Raw genomic sequence first — 14,930 nt, forward strand, 5'->3', positions numbered from 1 at the left:
GACAGTAAGACAGAACTGTTAAGACCAAGAAATGTATATTCTGTAATCTCCCTTCTTCATCGTACCTTTTGTAATCCCCGATAAGGAGAAAGTAACATGTCTTAAAAATTCATGTGCACTTAAAATTTCATAGCTTAAAAGGTAAAATAGGAATTGAAAGCAGACATTTTCTAATATTCTGAGAATAACTATTTTACATACATTCCTTTTTATACTGTAAAAAGGAATTCAAAGAAATTAAAATTGAACACTGTAAAATAGGCCAAATAGAACAGAAATCTGTTGTGAAGAGAACAACAACAACAAAAAAACCCCACAAGCATTTCTCAGAATCTGAATCTGTTGCTGTACCTGAGCACTACGTTTAGTTCTGAGTTTCTGGACCACAAAGAACAAAAGGAAAAACCCTGAGTTGACATTGTAAGAGATGACTTGATAGGATGCATAAAATTATGTACTGTATCACATGTAATGCAAAACTTACTTTCTTCTTTTCTTTTTCCAAGATAAAGTGAAATCTTTTCGTGCAGCTCTGCAAGAAGAAGAACAGGCCAGCAAGCAAATCAACCCGAAGAGACCCCGTGCCCTTTAAATCAGCATTTGCTGCTAAAGGATCCCCAGAACCCTCGCTACTGTAACATAACAATGGTTCAGCTGTAAGGGCCATTTGAAAGTTTGAAATCTTAAGTGTCTGTGGAAAATGTCTTGTCCCTTCACCTGAATGACATTTCAATTTTGTGAAACACTCTTTTGTCTACAAGATGCTTCTAGTCAGGAGGCACAACCAAGATTTGGGAATAGTGAAGCATTTTGTTTCATTTACCCAGATAGTGAGTTACTTTTGGAGATCCTTGCCAATTTTATTTTCTATATGATGAAGTAAGATTGTGGACTTGATCCAGAGGTGAATAGTAAGGGGAAGCCACAGCATTTCCTTTTAACTCAGTTCAGTTTTCTTAGCAAGACTGAGCAGTTTTAAATCCTTTGCGTGCATGCATACCTCATCAGTGATTGTACATACCTTGCCCACTTCTAGAAACAGCTGTGCTCACCTCTTCCTGCTTTGTGCCTTGACTAAGGCTATTGACCCTAAATTTCTGAAGCACAGCCAAGATAAATTACATTCCTTATTTGTCATTGTAAATTACCTTTATTGTGTGTACATTTTTACTGTAATTGAGACATTTTTGTGTGTGTGACTAGTTAATTTTGCAGGATGTGCCATATCATTGAATGGAACTAAAGTCTGTGACAGTGGACATAGCTGCTGGACCATTCCATCTTATATGTAAAAAATCTGGAATTATGATTTTAAAACCATATAACATGTGGTTATCATTTTCTTAGCATTTTCTTTGTAAAGAACTAAAATATAAACTAGTTGGTGTATAATAAAAAGTAATGAAATTCTGAAAAGAGTTTTATCTTAGGATAATACATATATACGCAGTGTGTGTTCCAGTGTGGTATTAACAAGACTAATAGTGCAATTTGATCTTTACCAATACCATTACTTAAGTTGAAGTGTCCATTAGCACCCCAAAATGTACTTTTTAAATGGTACAAAGGAAATTGGCTTCTGATGCATGAATATGTACATGTACATTGAAAGTAGTCCATAATAGAACTGTTAGGTTTAAGTCAAGTGTAGACAGTACATAACTTATGTTGAAAAAGAATTTAAGCTAAAAAAAGAGTTGACTTCGCCATAAAAGGCAGATCTAATGCAAGCTCCACCCATTACCTAATGTTTGATGTTTCACCACTATTTGGCGAGAACCACCAAATTCTCACCAATCAGTTCATCTAGGGCATGCTACTTTTTAAATGGTGGCATTTATTTTTACAGATTGCTATTCCAAGGAAGAAAACTGGCCACTTTTCATGTAAATATTTTGTTAGAAGATTTATATCTCTCTCTAGGAGTTTTCCCTCGGTTCCCAGGATAGTGTCTAAGGAGTACATTAACAAAAAGTCTCCCAGGGATATCTTGTTTTGATTTACTCTAGGGAACTACCAGCTCATTCCTGTGGGCTAAAGGGAAGCTATGAACAGAGAGTCATATGAGCCAGACTCCCTACTTCACTGTCCATAGAATTCAAAGGGTAGTTATAGGAAATCCTAACACCATGGTGAAAAGCTCCTCTGTAAACTTGAAATCTAGTACAAATGTAGATTTTCACAGTGTGCTTATTATTAATAAATTAAATCTGTGTAATGAGTTTTAGAGACAATTTACTTCAATACAATCACCTTTGTTTTGGAAGGAACTCAGGTTTTCTTGCAGCTGTGAGATATGTTCTACTTGTGTTTATTTCAAGGAAAAGAGGAAGAATGGAGAACTGTTAGTATTAACCTTACAGAGGCTTTTTAAAAATGTAGTTTCTGAGCCTAACCAACCTTCAAAGGGCATAAAGATACATGAATTTACTCATTTTAAGCACAACAGACTAGTCTTAATGTATTAAATTAAAAGGGTACTGTATCTGTGGAAGGTCTCCTGAAATTGAAATACACTGCCTTATACTATAAAGGCTTCATTCTGAATAGCATTCAAAGTATATTAAAAATTAGTACCAGAAAGGATCTTGGTAGTATAATCCATTCTTTCTGTTTTACAGATAGGGAAATCTAAAGGTTATAAAAGGGACTAAAACTCAGCAAGCAATTCATAGGACAGGGAAATAAGAGGGAAAGCTGAATTAAATCTTTAAAGATAGAGATGGTACAAGTAAACTTTGCTAAGTAGTTTTGTGTGATTTTAAAAAACCTGCTCTTAAGCTTATGTAGTATTTATGTACAAAAGTGGCTTTATGCAGTTGTTGTCTAAAGAATGACTTACATTTTTTGGATCTGGATTAAACGTTCTTTCCTTTCTCAGACTTGAAAACTGATATCCCTATTAATAATTATTTAAAATTAACTAAAAATATACATTATTTTAGTTATATAGGAATGTTTTAATATATAACTTTGAGGCCAGATTTCTAAAAAATGTTTAGGCAAACAACCTAGCTTTCCTTCTAGGTTCACTCGCTGTATGGACCCCTGTTAAAGTAATCTGGAGACATTCCTTCTATTAAACTAGGTATAAAGAAAACCAAATGTCACTGAAAATATTTTAATTAATTTCCTTATATAAATAAAATAGCTACTATAATTCTTTGTTAAAGGGCATTTACAATATTGAATATAATATTGATAATGATTTAAACACTGTAGCTAATTTAGACTTATTTATGACATCTATTGAAATTTTTAATTACCCAGAAATCATGAATCCTGGGAACCTGTGGTTGTGGCAGAATGGCTGGTTGGGTCGGTTGGTTTTGAAATTGAAGAGCAGAGATTTTAACTTTAAAGTCAGTTTTGATTTATAAAACTCTTTGAAATTTTAAGTCTATGAATTTTTTGTATGAAAATGCATACAAATTTATGAGATGCTCATTTACAAGGAATGCCTAGAAGTAATATATGCCTGGTACCATGCAGTGGCAGTAGCAGGCTCGGGCTTACCTAAAACCCTGATGCAGCCTGTTAACACTACAGGATTGCTAGAGGGATAGGCAGTGACAGAAACTGTACGGGAAAACAGAAAGAATTCGAGACGCAAAATAACGTTTTAAGACAACTGCTTTACTGTACACATGAATAACAAGAAGAAATGGTATGGGGGATATGTGACTAAATTAAACATTTCAACTTTTTTATGACTTGAAGGACAAAGGCCTAAAGAGTTAAAGCCTAAAAGAGGTTCTCACAATAATATATAACACAGAAAATAAAAGGGTACCATCTTTATACACTGTTAGAAATAACTTGAAGTGTAAAGTTGTGCGTATCTGCGGCTCTTGAAGATTATTATTACCCTGCCTTGTATTATATATTAAACCAAAATAAACAAACAAGAGCAAAAAACAAAGAAACCTTGGACACTTAGAACTGACTTACTTTCTTAAAAATTCAGAGAACTAAATGGTGACAGTCGTAGTCCATCAAAAGCAGTCAGGCACATAGTGTCCAAGCATAGTTCATTTTCTCAAACTATTAAGAACATATAATTCCACTTTTTTTCCTTGAGCTTGAAAAACTTCTCTTTTCCAGATACCTAAGAAAAATGGATACCTTCTGCATTGAATCCATGTAGCAATCTGAAAAAAAGAAACCAAGTGGGATAGTATTCAAATGCTAGTTTGTAGTAAGTAACAACGCGTACACAGTCCCTGTACCATGAGTTCTAAAACACAAATACTCCTAAGATGTCAGTAAAGAAACTATTCTTCAATTAAGTTTATGAGAGATATATTGGTTAAAGCCACCTCATTTTGGTGCCTCTCCTGTCGTAGCCTGTATGTCTTAAGGCATGATGAATTTAACTAAAATAATCTTAGACCTACACTAACCCTGGCCTAAGAGCACATTGGTACTTGTTCCATTTCAACCTGGTAGTGAATGCAAAGCTGTTTGGAATTAGAGACAGGAGAGAGATGAATGGCTAATCTCGTGTGTCCTTTCTTGCTCTCTGAGCTCAGTTATTCAGACTCAAATACTTCTCTCTGGATACCTATGTACTTATCAGATCACTGTTTTAGTAAGCTGCATGTTTAGTAATCTTGCAGAAAATTAATAAGAATGAAGGAAAATAAGATGAAATATTTCTACTTAGACCTGCCTGAGATTATTTTCAGGATGGCCCATAAGAACCGACAGGATGGGTTAAGGTATCTAAAGATGGGTACTTATGGATAATGTTCAACTCCTGGCATTAACATCTAATGAAGACAGTAGTACTGCTCGCCTGCCAATAAAAGATAAGTGTCATTTGTCTCAGTTACATACAACTGTGTTTCCAGCATAAAAAAGTAAACCAGTGACTTTTATATCAATCTACCCTCTTTTTTTCAGCCTCTAGATCATGGAAGCTTTGAAAATGAATTGGTTAAAGAGACAAAAATTTATGGTTTTTTAGTTAGGAAATCAAAGTGTTAGTGATTAAAAACAATGAATGCAGGTCAATTGTTATCTGACTATTTGACACCTTACTCTGCTTTTGTAAGATTTACTTGCTTAATCGAAGGAAAACAAATTTTGCTCTATATTGCCCAGTTACTTATGACACCATTCTTTCTTTCTTACTTCGGGTGTATAGAACTTGTCTCAGTCCATGAAATAAGTTACTGAACCAGTTAGAAATGATAACCAGATACGACTGTAACTAATATTATTTCATACTTAAAAGCTATTCTCAGTAAAGAAGATCCAACTATATGTATTGTGATTCTTCTACCTGAACGGCTACTTTGAAGAGACAAACTATTAAGACTATGAATGGGAGTTGGGGGAGGGGGCTGGAAGGGAGAAGCACACACACCATAACTCACACTGTCACAGAGGTTATCTCCAGGCTTGGACTGTTCTTCATGTACTGTTCTTAAGAAAATGCATTCTGCTGCAGCTAACTAGCCTCCATCTTCTACACCAAATACTATTCCATGCCATGGAAGTGCTATGCAATAACTCCCAGGTAGCACCTTATAACCGCTTAAAAGCCTTTAAATCTCTAAATATGAAGGTGTCACAGTAAAGAAATGTAAACATGTAGTAAAAGGAAAATGTAGTTACCTGATGAAATCATCTATGTCCATGGAACGGGCCCGCTTGTCACTAAAACCTGTGCTGGTTAGGATTTGCTGTATTTTATCTGCTATGCTGAAATCTTCTGGTATTATCTATCAATACAAGATGCAGAATAAATGAACAACATATCTTTAATGAAGTCACCTTGACTCTTTTTTTTTTTTTTTTCCAGTTAAGTCATAAACAGTCACCTTATCTCTTCCTGATAGTTTTGGAAAGTCTAACTGTGTCGATAAGACTTGCATCTCTTAATTCATTAAGTGGTTGATGTTCAGCACATACCGAGTACTCATCGTGTATACTGCCCTTTTTCTTCTTAGAAATTCTGAAACAGTTATGTTTCAGGCTTCGCAAAGTACTTCATAACATAATTAAAGCTGTAAACTAGATTTTACAGCAATTGTTAATATCTTTGAAAATTAACATTTTCTTGGCACAAATTTCATTAGCTAGCTAGTTTTTCTCAAAGATAGCCTCTCTAACCCTTGAGATATCTTCTCTAACCCTTGAAAATGCTTCACACTTCACATCTTCCATCCAAAAACTTCTTAATCCAATTTAGTATTTCCTATGTAGGTAGTTCGGAGACTGTATTCATAAAATGGAGGTAGCTATGCTACCGGTACATTAAACCACGTAAGAGCTGAATGAAAAAAAGAAAATTTGCTTTTACCTGCTACTCTGTTTAGATTGGAAAACTAAAAAATTATCAAACATCACAGTCATATATAGATGTCTGTGTGTTCACACAACTCAAGAAAATGTTGCACAGATAATGGTAGGAGACATGAGGTTCACAACCAGAACTTGCCATTTATCCCTTACTTTATTCTAATTATTTCAATTTCTGGGCATTAAAAAAAAGGCACTGAGAAAATGGTAACTTTAAATTTGTAATTTCTATATGAGCAACAAGCAAGAAGGGATGGCCCCAATTCAAAAGCTAGCAAATACCTTTAAGCTGAGTAAGTTATACATGGTTAAAATTTGGGAGAAAATTATGACTCAACTGAATCTTTTTATAGCCAAAAGAAAAAAACTGTCAGTAAAAAAGGACAGAGTATTCAAGGCTGCTCATTCTACGAAGTATACAGCAGCACTGACCTATGACATACGATCTTTTAAGGGTCCTATGAAATGTTCAGAATTAAGAGTTTTGTAATATATGAAGCAGTAGGAAATGGACATTTTAAAACACAACACATTATTGAAACATTTTGTGCTTACAATATTATGGACCGAACAGTGAATTCTGTAGTTTTTTTCCAATAGCTGTTGGACTGCACTTGACCTATAAAGAAATGATGTCACTATTATTCCAAACAAATTATAAATATAAATTTCCTTTACTATAAGATTAAGCCTATGTTCCACATGGTAAAATTAAAGAACTAAAAAAGGTTGAATATTTAAACTTCTGAAATAATCACAACTCCTAATATTTAAACCTAATACACATCTTAAGGAAGTTTTAGATTACAAAAAAACATCATCTCAAAAATTAGTTTTTTCATTGTGGCTTTCACCATTTTTTTTACCTTGGGTTCCAAATTGCTATTATATTTTTCCAAGTTAAATGCCATGAATCTTTCAAAAGTGTGGAAGGGGTCCATCTGTCACCTCATTTTTCCAAGGAAAAGCAGATGTGGGGTATAGTTTTTGGGTTTTTCCCATTTCTCAAAAAAACAAACAAACCCGATCTAATTCCCAAATCCAGGAACTTTTCTTCATTAAAATCTCCTGCCTCCCAAAGTACAAAATTAAAAGTGTGTCTGGACATGGATCATGTGTATGCTTTAGGGTAATACTGTTCAGGAAAATGACCAAATTTTAGCGCTTAGCACAGAATCTGAAGCATTGATCCCTCATATATCATAAATTAGTAAAATACTTACTTAAATGCAGCAGACAGTGTCTTGTTTTTCCTAACAAAGGTGATCCTTACTAGGCCATCCCATTCCTGAAACAGTAGATGGTATTTTCTTAGAAAATATTAAGCCCCACTGATAACCTAGTAGGCACAATTTTATCTTACTATATAAAACTAAAGGCCTTCTGAAGTGATAAAAATGTTCTATATCTTGATGTGTCTGGTTCATATATACAAAAGTAAGATCTACATTTTTCAGTTTTGTGCACCTCATTGACTATTATACCCTCAATTTTAAAAATAGAAAACATTTGTGCCACATTGGAACAAAGAACATTGCATTTATTTAACTCTAAGTATTGTCTTCAAAAGAACATGACTCAAAACAGACGTGATTTAGAATACAGCCTGTGTAATACACCTAGCTAAACCTTGTAGAAATAGCTGACAACCACACCACCGCCACCAGCTACTGACCACATAAGCATGTTTTTATCCAATGTGATTGCAGTGAGGTTTTACATCAAGTCATGTGGCTTTCTTCTCTTTTTAAATGGCAAAAATTAGAATTCTGATTAAACAGTGTTGCTGCTGCTGCTAAGTCACTTCAGTCGTGTCCAACTCTGTGCAACCCCATAGACGGCAGCCCACCAGGCTCCCCGTCCCCGGGACTCTCCAGGCAAGAACACTGGAGTGGGTTGCCATTTCCTTCTCCAGTGCATGAAAGTGAAAAGTGAAAGTGAAGTCACTCAGTCGTGTCCGACTCTTGGTGACCCCGTGGACTGCAGCCCACCAGGCTCCTCTGTCCATGGGATTTTCCAGGCAAGGGCACTGGAGTGGGGTGCCATACCCATACTATTACTTTAACACAACTATTTTCATTTTGTTTCCCATGTCTTATTCAAATAGATATATGTTTTCTGTAGATATAATCTTCAGCAAACTGCAATGGTATTCTTGTCTTTTTATCTTTTGCAAACATTTTCCATGCTCTTCTGAGGTCTTCAACAACTGTGTTGTGTCAAAAAATTCTAAGTACTCCATCACAGGATGTATTATAATTAATATTCTCCTATTTAGACATTTAGGTTGACTCATTCTTCCGCTGCTACAGACACACATCTTCTACCTTGGACTTTTTTTCCTTTTATTGAATGACCCTATTTTAACCTCACCTGAAAATTGATAGGTGGTGGTGGATTCTTAGGTTCTATCCTTACGACACTGGATTCCACCTTGGGTGGTGGTCTGAAATTATTCTTTCCAACCTGTTAATCAGAAAATGTTTAGTAGTCCTCTCAAAAACAACTTTAAATAGTAATCAGGACTTCCCTGGTGATACACTGGATAAGTGCCAATGCAGGGGACACTGCTTCAATCCCTGGTCCGGAAAGATTCCACGTGCCAAGGAGCAACTAAACCCGCCAGCCACAGCTACTGAGCTGGCATGCTGCGACTACTGAAGCCCACACGCCTAGAGCTCACGCTCAGCAACAAGAGAGGCCACTGCAATGAGAAGCCTGTACACCGCGATAAATAGCAGCCCCTGCTCGTCACGAGAAAGCCCGCACAAACAACGAAGACTTGCTGCAGCCAAAAATAATTTTTTTAAAAAAATAGTAATCATACATGCTCTTCACAGAAGGCACAGCTAGATGCCCAGTGATAAGTTAAGCCCCATCATTTGAACAACAGTCACTTACTTTCATTAGATGGTCCACACGTGCTAACAGCTGTGTGTTAATCGACAGTCTGCAGTATAACTTATCTCCAGGTTTTGCGACCAGTCGGAGAGCAAATTCTCTTTGAAACATTAGCACGGCACATCTGAAAAGACAGCAGAAAGGAATAAAAAGAGAAAGGTCATTTTCAACTATAAATGTACTTTAACTTCAATGACTTTTCTTAGGTGGGAAACAGTAAATCAGTAGCTATGGTTAATAACAATCAGCTGGCCAGAAGGGAGGAGAACAGTTTCAGCCTGAGCCTTATTCCCACAGAATGACCCACCTACCTTTGTTTTTCATTGTATAATGGTTGTAGCTCTAACCCCTTGTGAACATAAGCCCTCAATGATCAGATGAGAGAGTATTTCAGGTCAACAAAAGTTTCACGAAACTATAATCACCTGGATGATATGAAATGAATGCCCTGATATATTCCATTCCATGTCATTTAAAAAAAAAGTGACAGTCATGGCTCATTAAATATATTTTATAACTACTAAGGAGTTTTTGACCTGCAATTTGAAAATCACTGCTACAGAGTGTACTAGAAACCAGTTAGCAGGACACTTCAGAATCTAGACATAAGAAGTTTGACCTGGGCTAACAACAGAAGCCTAAGAAAATATGGAAAGGCCATCTGGTCTCAGAAGCACGACTCAGCCCACACCTCTCCCAGGTAACTAGCAACTGCTAAAGAATGTGAGACAGAGAGAGCAGCACACAAACTGATACTTTCTACAAAACAGATTCTCCAGTAGTCTTTCAACTGAGTTAACCTTAACCTTTGGCTATCTGTGTTCATGGCCTAAACTGTAATTTTTCTAAGATTTGGCAGTAACTTTAGTCTTCTGGTCACAAACCTGAAAAAAGGTCGGTGCAGCAACAGCTTGAAGACAAAAGGAGAAGAGATCTGGAAAAGAATTAACTGATTATTTCTGGGAAAGACCCACCAGAGAACCATTTAGTAAATATAATGTTCATACATTTGGAAAACATACCTGATAAGGCAAATTTGCCACACAAGCATCAAAGAATGGCAGATCTGCTTTTAACACATCACCCACCATTACTTGAAGTTTGCTGGCCAGAGGCCTGATGATAAAAAAAAAAAGCAATTAAAAAGAACATCATTTCACAAGATTGAAATGTACTTTAATTCTATTATGTATACTCACGTGCCCTGAACTCTTTTGTGAAGTTCAGCTACTAGCCTTGGGTCAAGTTCACAAGCAATTACCTAAATTAAAAAAAATTTTTTTGTAGGTTAATTATGGAGAATAAATCTTTTCCTATTAATAGGAACTTACATTATTTAAATGAATTAAAATTCTTTTCCCAATTCCACCATCATTATTCTTCAATTGTACTCTACCAGTATATTTTAAAGAACTTACCTGAAGAGAATTTAATGAAGAGATGATTTTACAAAATGTGGCAAGGGGGTTAAAGGAACAACAAAAAACATCACCCAGAAAAGTAAGCAACCAGACTACATGACCGTTCTACCCAAATACTTCACAGGATTACTGTGCTCATATGGCTCCATGCTTTGTAATTCAAGTGATGATGAAAAAAAATACACAATATGTCTCTGCAGTAAATGTTCTTTAGAAGCATACAAAGCAACTGCTGTGGAATGAGTAGATCACTTCTCTCACCTACTAAGATCCAGAGCAGATAGCATAATTTCTCAAGTAAATGAAAAGGGATACCAGGTAGGCTGAAATTTTATTTCAGTATAAGCTGAGGTTTTGCTGACTTCCAGACTCTGTCTACAAAGCAGATATATGTGAGGTTTAGTCTGTTTAGCTCCCAGATCCATTCTCCAGCTTTGCTGTGCCTGTAGGGTAATACAGTCCAGCTCCCTCGCCCTTTGACTTCTTGTTGGGCCAGGCTAATGGAAGGCATTACTGGATCCAAGGGGTGGGGTTGAGAACTTCCTAATGCCTGCGCCTGCCTCGCACAAGTTCTGGCAGCGGCCGTGTTTGGCTATGAGTGGTCCCTGTCCCTGCTCTTTCTGGGCTCCAGTAACACATTTCCCTCCTCTTGTCCCTTGAGGTTGCTCGATGGTAACTGTTTCCTGCTGTTGATAATCCCTAGGTTTTTCACTAACTGTTTACTGGTTCCCTTAACATTCCCACATCTTGTCAATGGTCTCTTCACTGAACTCTCTTCAGATAAGTTCTTTGTTGCCTACATCCACCAGAAGACACAGCAATGATCCGATGTCACTGGAACTGGATCCACGAAGAGACAAAGAAGGCGCCAACAGCAGCCAGGTGACACTAGTCTCAGAGGCCTGTGCTGGATCTCCTCCCGAGTTCTAAGTCCAATAACTCCAGTCCCCTTGCTTTGTTCCCCTGAGCCGAGAGGTGGTAGCTGCTCTTTGTAATTCAACTCTTGGGTTAACCTCAGTGTTTTATTCTCTTGGTCCTCTAACAACCATGTAACCAATTCCCTGTACTGAAGTATCCAATGTCATTTGTTTTCCTGATTGATATACCCATATTTTTTTCTTTTAATCCATTTAAAAAAATTGAGACAATTGACATAAAACATTATATTAGTTTCAGGTATACAATACAATGATTTGATATATATAACATTCATGACCACATAATTACAATTTTTTTTGTCATGAGACTTTACTCTTTGCCAACCTTCAAGTATACTACAGTGTTGTTAACTACAGTCATGATGATGTCCATTACATCCCCAGACATATTTATTTTATCCTGGAAATTGGTACCTTTTGACTCACTTCACCCAATTTGCTCATATTTTATAAGATAAAGTTTCTAGCAAAGGAGCAAGAGTTACTGTTAAAATAACAGCAATTCATTAAAACAGATTTATACTTGTAAACCACCTGAGCTTACTCACATGATGCCTGATACCAAACACTAAATCCTCTCTTTACCTTTTTTGCCTTTTCCAGCAACTTTACAGTCATATTGCCAGTTCCAGGTCCAACCTCCAGCACCACATCAGTTGGTCGTAAGGCAGCCTACAAGCAAGCACAGCTACTTTAGCTTTACAGGCACATCTGAACACAGAATTTAATTTACATCAGAATATCTTTACTCAAAAGTGCACAGTTAGGAGATCTTATTCTGACTCCATTTTTAGGAGATTACTTCATGACCTATGTTTAAAAAAAGTATCTCATTAACGTTAGGCGCAAGTGGAAATTGAATAGTCCTCCTAACTTGGGGTAATAGGAGTCAGAGAAGTAGGAACAGCAGACAGCAGTTCTAAGAGTGGCATTCTCCTTCCTATCTTTGAAATGATTCCAACAGCACCTTGTTACCAACACTATTATCACTAGGTTCAAAAAGGAAGGACCAAAATGATGAACCATAGCATGTTGTACTAGTATTTCTCAATTCCACATCCATGTATGGTTTCAAGAGTGCAGAAGGATCCAGAAATTGTACACAAAAATTAATGTCAGTCCAGTGGTTAGGACTCCATGCTTCCTCTGCAGGGGGCGGGGGTTAGATACTTAGTGTGGGAACTAAGATCCCACAACCCTCAACATGTGGCAAAAAAAAAAAAAAGTATATGTATGCACATAGCTGGAGTATTCTGAGTCCGTAACTTTCATCAGATGCACAAAGGAATTCATGAGTCAAAAAGGTTAAAAAGCTAGGCCAACTCTCATTTTGCATACGACACTAAGTTGACATCTCTCACCCTGGTAATGTCCTTTCTACGGCGCCAGAATATTTCCTTTGCAACCATGAAAGTAATCTGCACCACCTATTGTTTCATGTCCTAGCTCCCAATCATACAAAACAATAGGAAAACATCAATAACCCATACAGGAAGAATACTCTGAAGAGTTTACATGTGGCATTGGCTTATAACATACAGGTTTCTCTGGGGAACAAACTTCCAAAGGTGTCTGTTTAGATATATTTTTAGGGTTTGCAGTAAACAAAAACTAACAGTAATAGATGCTGCCTAGAAAAACTGGTAATAGAAGAAGAATCTGGAATTGAACAGGTAGAAGTGTCAAGCTAAGAAGTAAATAATCTACAGAAAGATAAACGAATTTGGAGTTAGAACCCGAGACTCACAGAATAAAGCAAATCATATTGAAGAGAACTTGCGAATCCTACACAATTCTTCAATTCATTCAACAAGTATTTATACAGCATCTATTTTGTGTCAGGAATCTTTTCTGTGCTTAGATATCCCTAAAATTAAAATCAATAACCCAGTAACTCTCTCCCTCTCCTCTTCCAAACCCACCTTATCGATAATGCTGTTAACAATTAGAGGATTTTTCAAAATATGCTGCCCAATCCCCGTGTTGAACATGAGTCCTGCAATAAAACATGAAATAGCTTTAATTTCCCAACTAAAAACATTAGATCGTCCCAGAGAAGAAAACAGGATAGCTAGGGGATGATAACTGCGCCAGCTAGGGGCGCCAAACGTCACGCTAAGGAGCCTGGATGACAGACTTTTAAGTCCACCCCTTCCGTGAAAGAAAGTCAGAGGCGGCGCGCGGGGCCTGCGCTCGTCGCTCGGGGAAACCCGGGACTCCCGCGCTCTCGGAGCGCTGGGCCGTCCGGTATCACTGTCCCCGCCAGAACTCCGACCTTGTCCCGGCTCGGTCCTACCGGAAGTCCCAACCCAAGGGATCCCAGCTCTCTCGCGGCTGTCCCCACCTCCGGCGCTCTTCAGCTGCCCGCGTTGTTGTTGCCTCTCGCGGCGGCGGCCGCTAGCCGCTGATTTGATCTTCGGCATCTCTGCAGGCAGAGAGCTCACAGGCCGAGGAAGTCAAGAAGGACCCGAACCGGCAACCTCTAGTCTCCGCACCACGTGGGAATCACCGGCCCGCACCACCAGCACCCTATCGGGCCACGTAGGGGTGGGGCGAAACCACGCCCCTTGCTTTGCTCCGGGGTCCGCCCCCAGAAAGAGGGAGGGCCTTTGGAGCCCGGTGGCCGCCGGAAATAAGCTCGGCCGCTCGGGAAGCCTAACCTCGGAAGCCTACGGATCCCAGAAGACACCGCGCTGCCGATTCTAGCAGTTTGGATTGGCTAGTTTAGAATCGGGGGCGGGGCCTTGCCCCTACACGCACCAAGCTAGTTAAATAGGTTTGGGTGTGAGACCTCAAGGAAGTGGAGGAAGCTTAAGTTACGTAAGGTAGTTAAGCTTGCGGATGTTTTACCAGGCTAGGTTGTTGAATCTCTCAAATACGAAGAAAATTTATGTCATGTATTTCTCTCGTGTATCCCAACCGATTGTGGGTGAGGATCCCAGGAGCTTGGGAAGAGGAGCTTGCTCCTCTAGCGGGAGTGAATTCTCCGCTGCTTGTGTTACGGAAAGTAACTCTGAAAATGTAATTACGTGTTTAGTTTGACTGGACCTACTGGTGGTTTCGCTTCTTTCTGTGGCACGTGATTAATTTTCTAAACCTTTCCGTATTGAGCTCTTGCTGTGTATTAAACACTGCTGGGTGATGGAGATTCGAAGATAAATAGGAAACTGATCTCAAAGTTTATTCTATTGAGAGAGTTAGACAAAAAGTCTGAAACTGTAAATGCGCTCATTGTTATGTATTGGCTCTGACTGAAAGTTACATGAAACAATGTCCATGTCTGTTTTAGCTGTCAGTGTAATGTTTCCGTGTGAACCTTATTTACCTGAAGAAGCAATCTGTTTTTACCAAAGCTGACTTC

The 14,930-nt window shown here is 37.9% G+C and overlaps 2 protein-coding genes across 26 annotated transcripts in view; one reads left to right on the forward strand and one right to left on the reverse strand.

Annotated features, from left to right (window-relative positions):
• The window catches only part of KIF2A (kinesin family member 2A), a 71,364-nt gene extending 65,588 nt beyond the window's left edge, over positions 1 to 5,776 (forward strand). For all 23 annotated transcript variants that reach the window (XR_015148844.1, XR_015148845.1, XR_015148846.1 and 20 more), the window contains one exon: positions 507 to 5,776. Coding sequence is in view for 20 of the 23 variants with exons in the window: in XM_086361872.1 (XP_086217998.1) it covers positions 507 to 592 (86 nt within the window). In the remaining 3 variants the exon portion in view is untranslated. The remainder of the gene's footprint in view (positions 1 to 506) is intronic.
• Positions 3,616 to 14,110, reverse strand: DIMT1 (DIM1 rRNA methyltransferase and ribosome maturation factor). 3 transcript variants are annotated; one of them, XM_086361890.1, is made up of 12 exons: positions 13,914 to 14,110; positions 13,492 to 13,565; positions 12,155 to 12,241; positions 10,410 to 10,471; positions 10,233 to 10,326; positions 10,095 to 10,144; positions 9,211 to 9,334; positions 8,683 to 8,775; positions 7,533 to 7,597; positions 6,865 to 6,928; positions 5,623 to 5,729; positions 3,616 to 4,151 (listed from the first exon to the last, which is right to left on the reverse strand). In XM_086361890.1, exons 1-12 carry the CDS (start codon positions 13,990 to 13,992, stop codon positions 4,109 to 4,111), a joined length of 942 nt encoding a protein of 313 aa, XP_086218016.1. In that variant the 5' UTR covers positions 13,993 to 14,110; the 3' UTR covers positions 3,616 to 4,108. The 3 variants fall into 3 exon arrangements, with proteins under 3 accessions (XP_086218016.1, XP_086218017.1, XP_086218018.1); XM_086361891.1 differs by lacking the exon at positions 13,492 to 13,565; XM_086361892.1 differs by lacking the exons at positions 13,492 to 13,565; positions 13,914 to 14,110 and having other exon boundaries at positions 10,410 to 10,473; positions 12,156 to 12,206.
• Positions 14,111 to 14,930: the final 820 nt, after the last annotated feature.

The sequence above is a fragment of the Bos grunniens genome, chromosome 20 (assembly GCF_055505025.1).
Source record: "Bos grunniens cultivar Pamir isolate PY7600 chromosome 20, Bosgru_T2T1.0, whole genome shotgun sequence".
In the NCBI taxonomy this organism is placed as follows: Eukaryota; Metazoa; Chordata; class Mammalia; order Artiodactyla; family Bovidae; genus Bos; species Bos grunniens.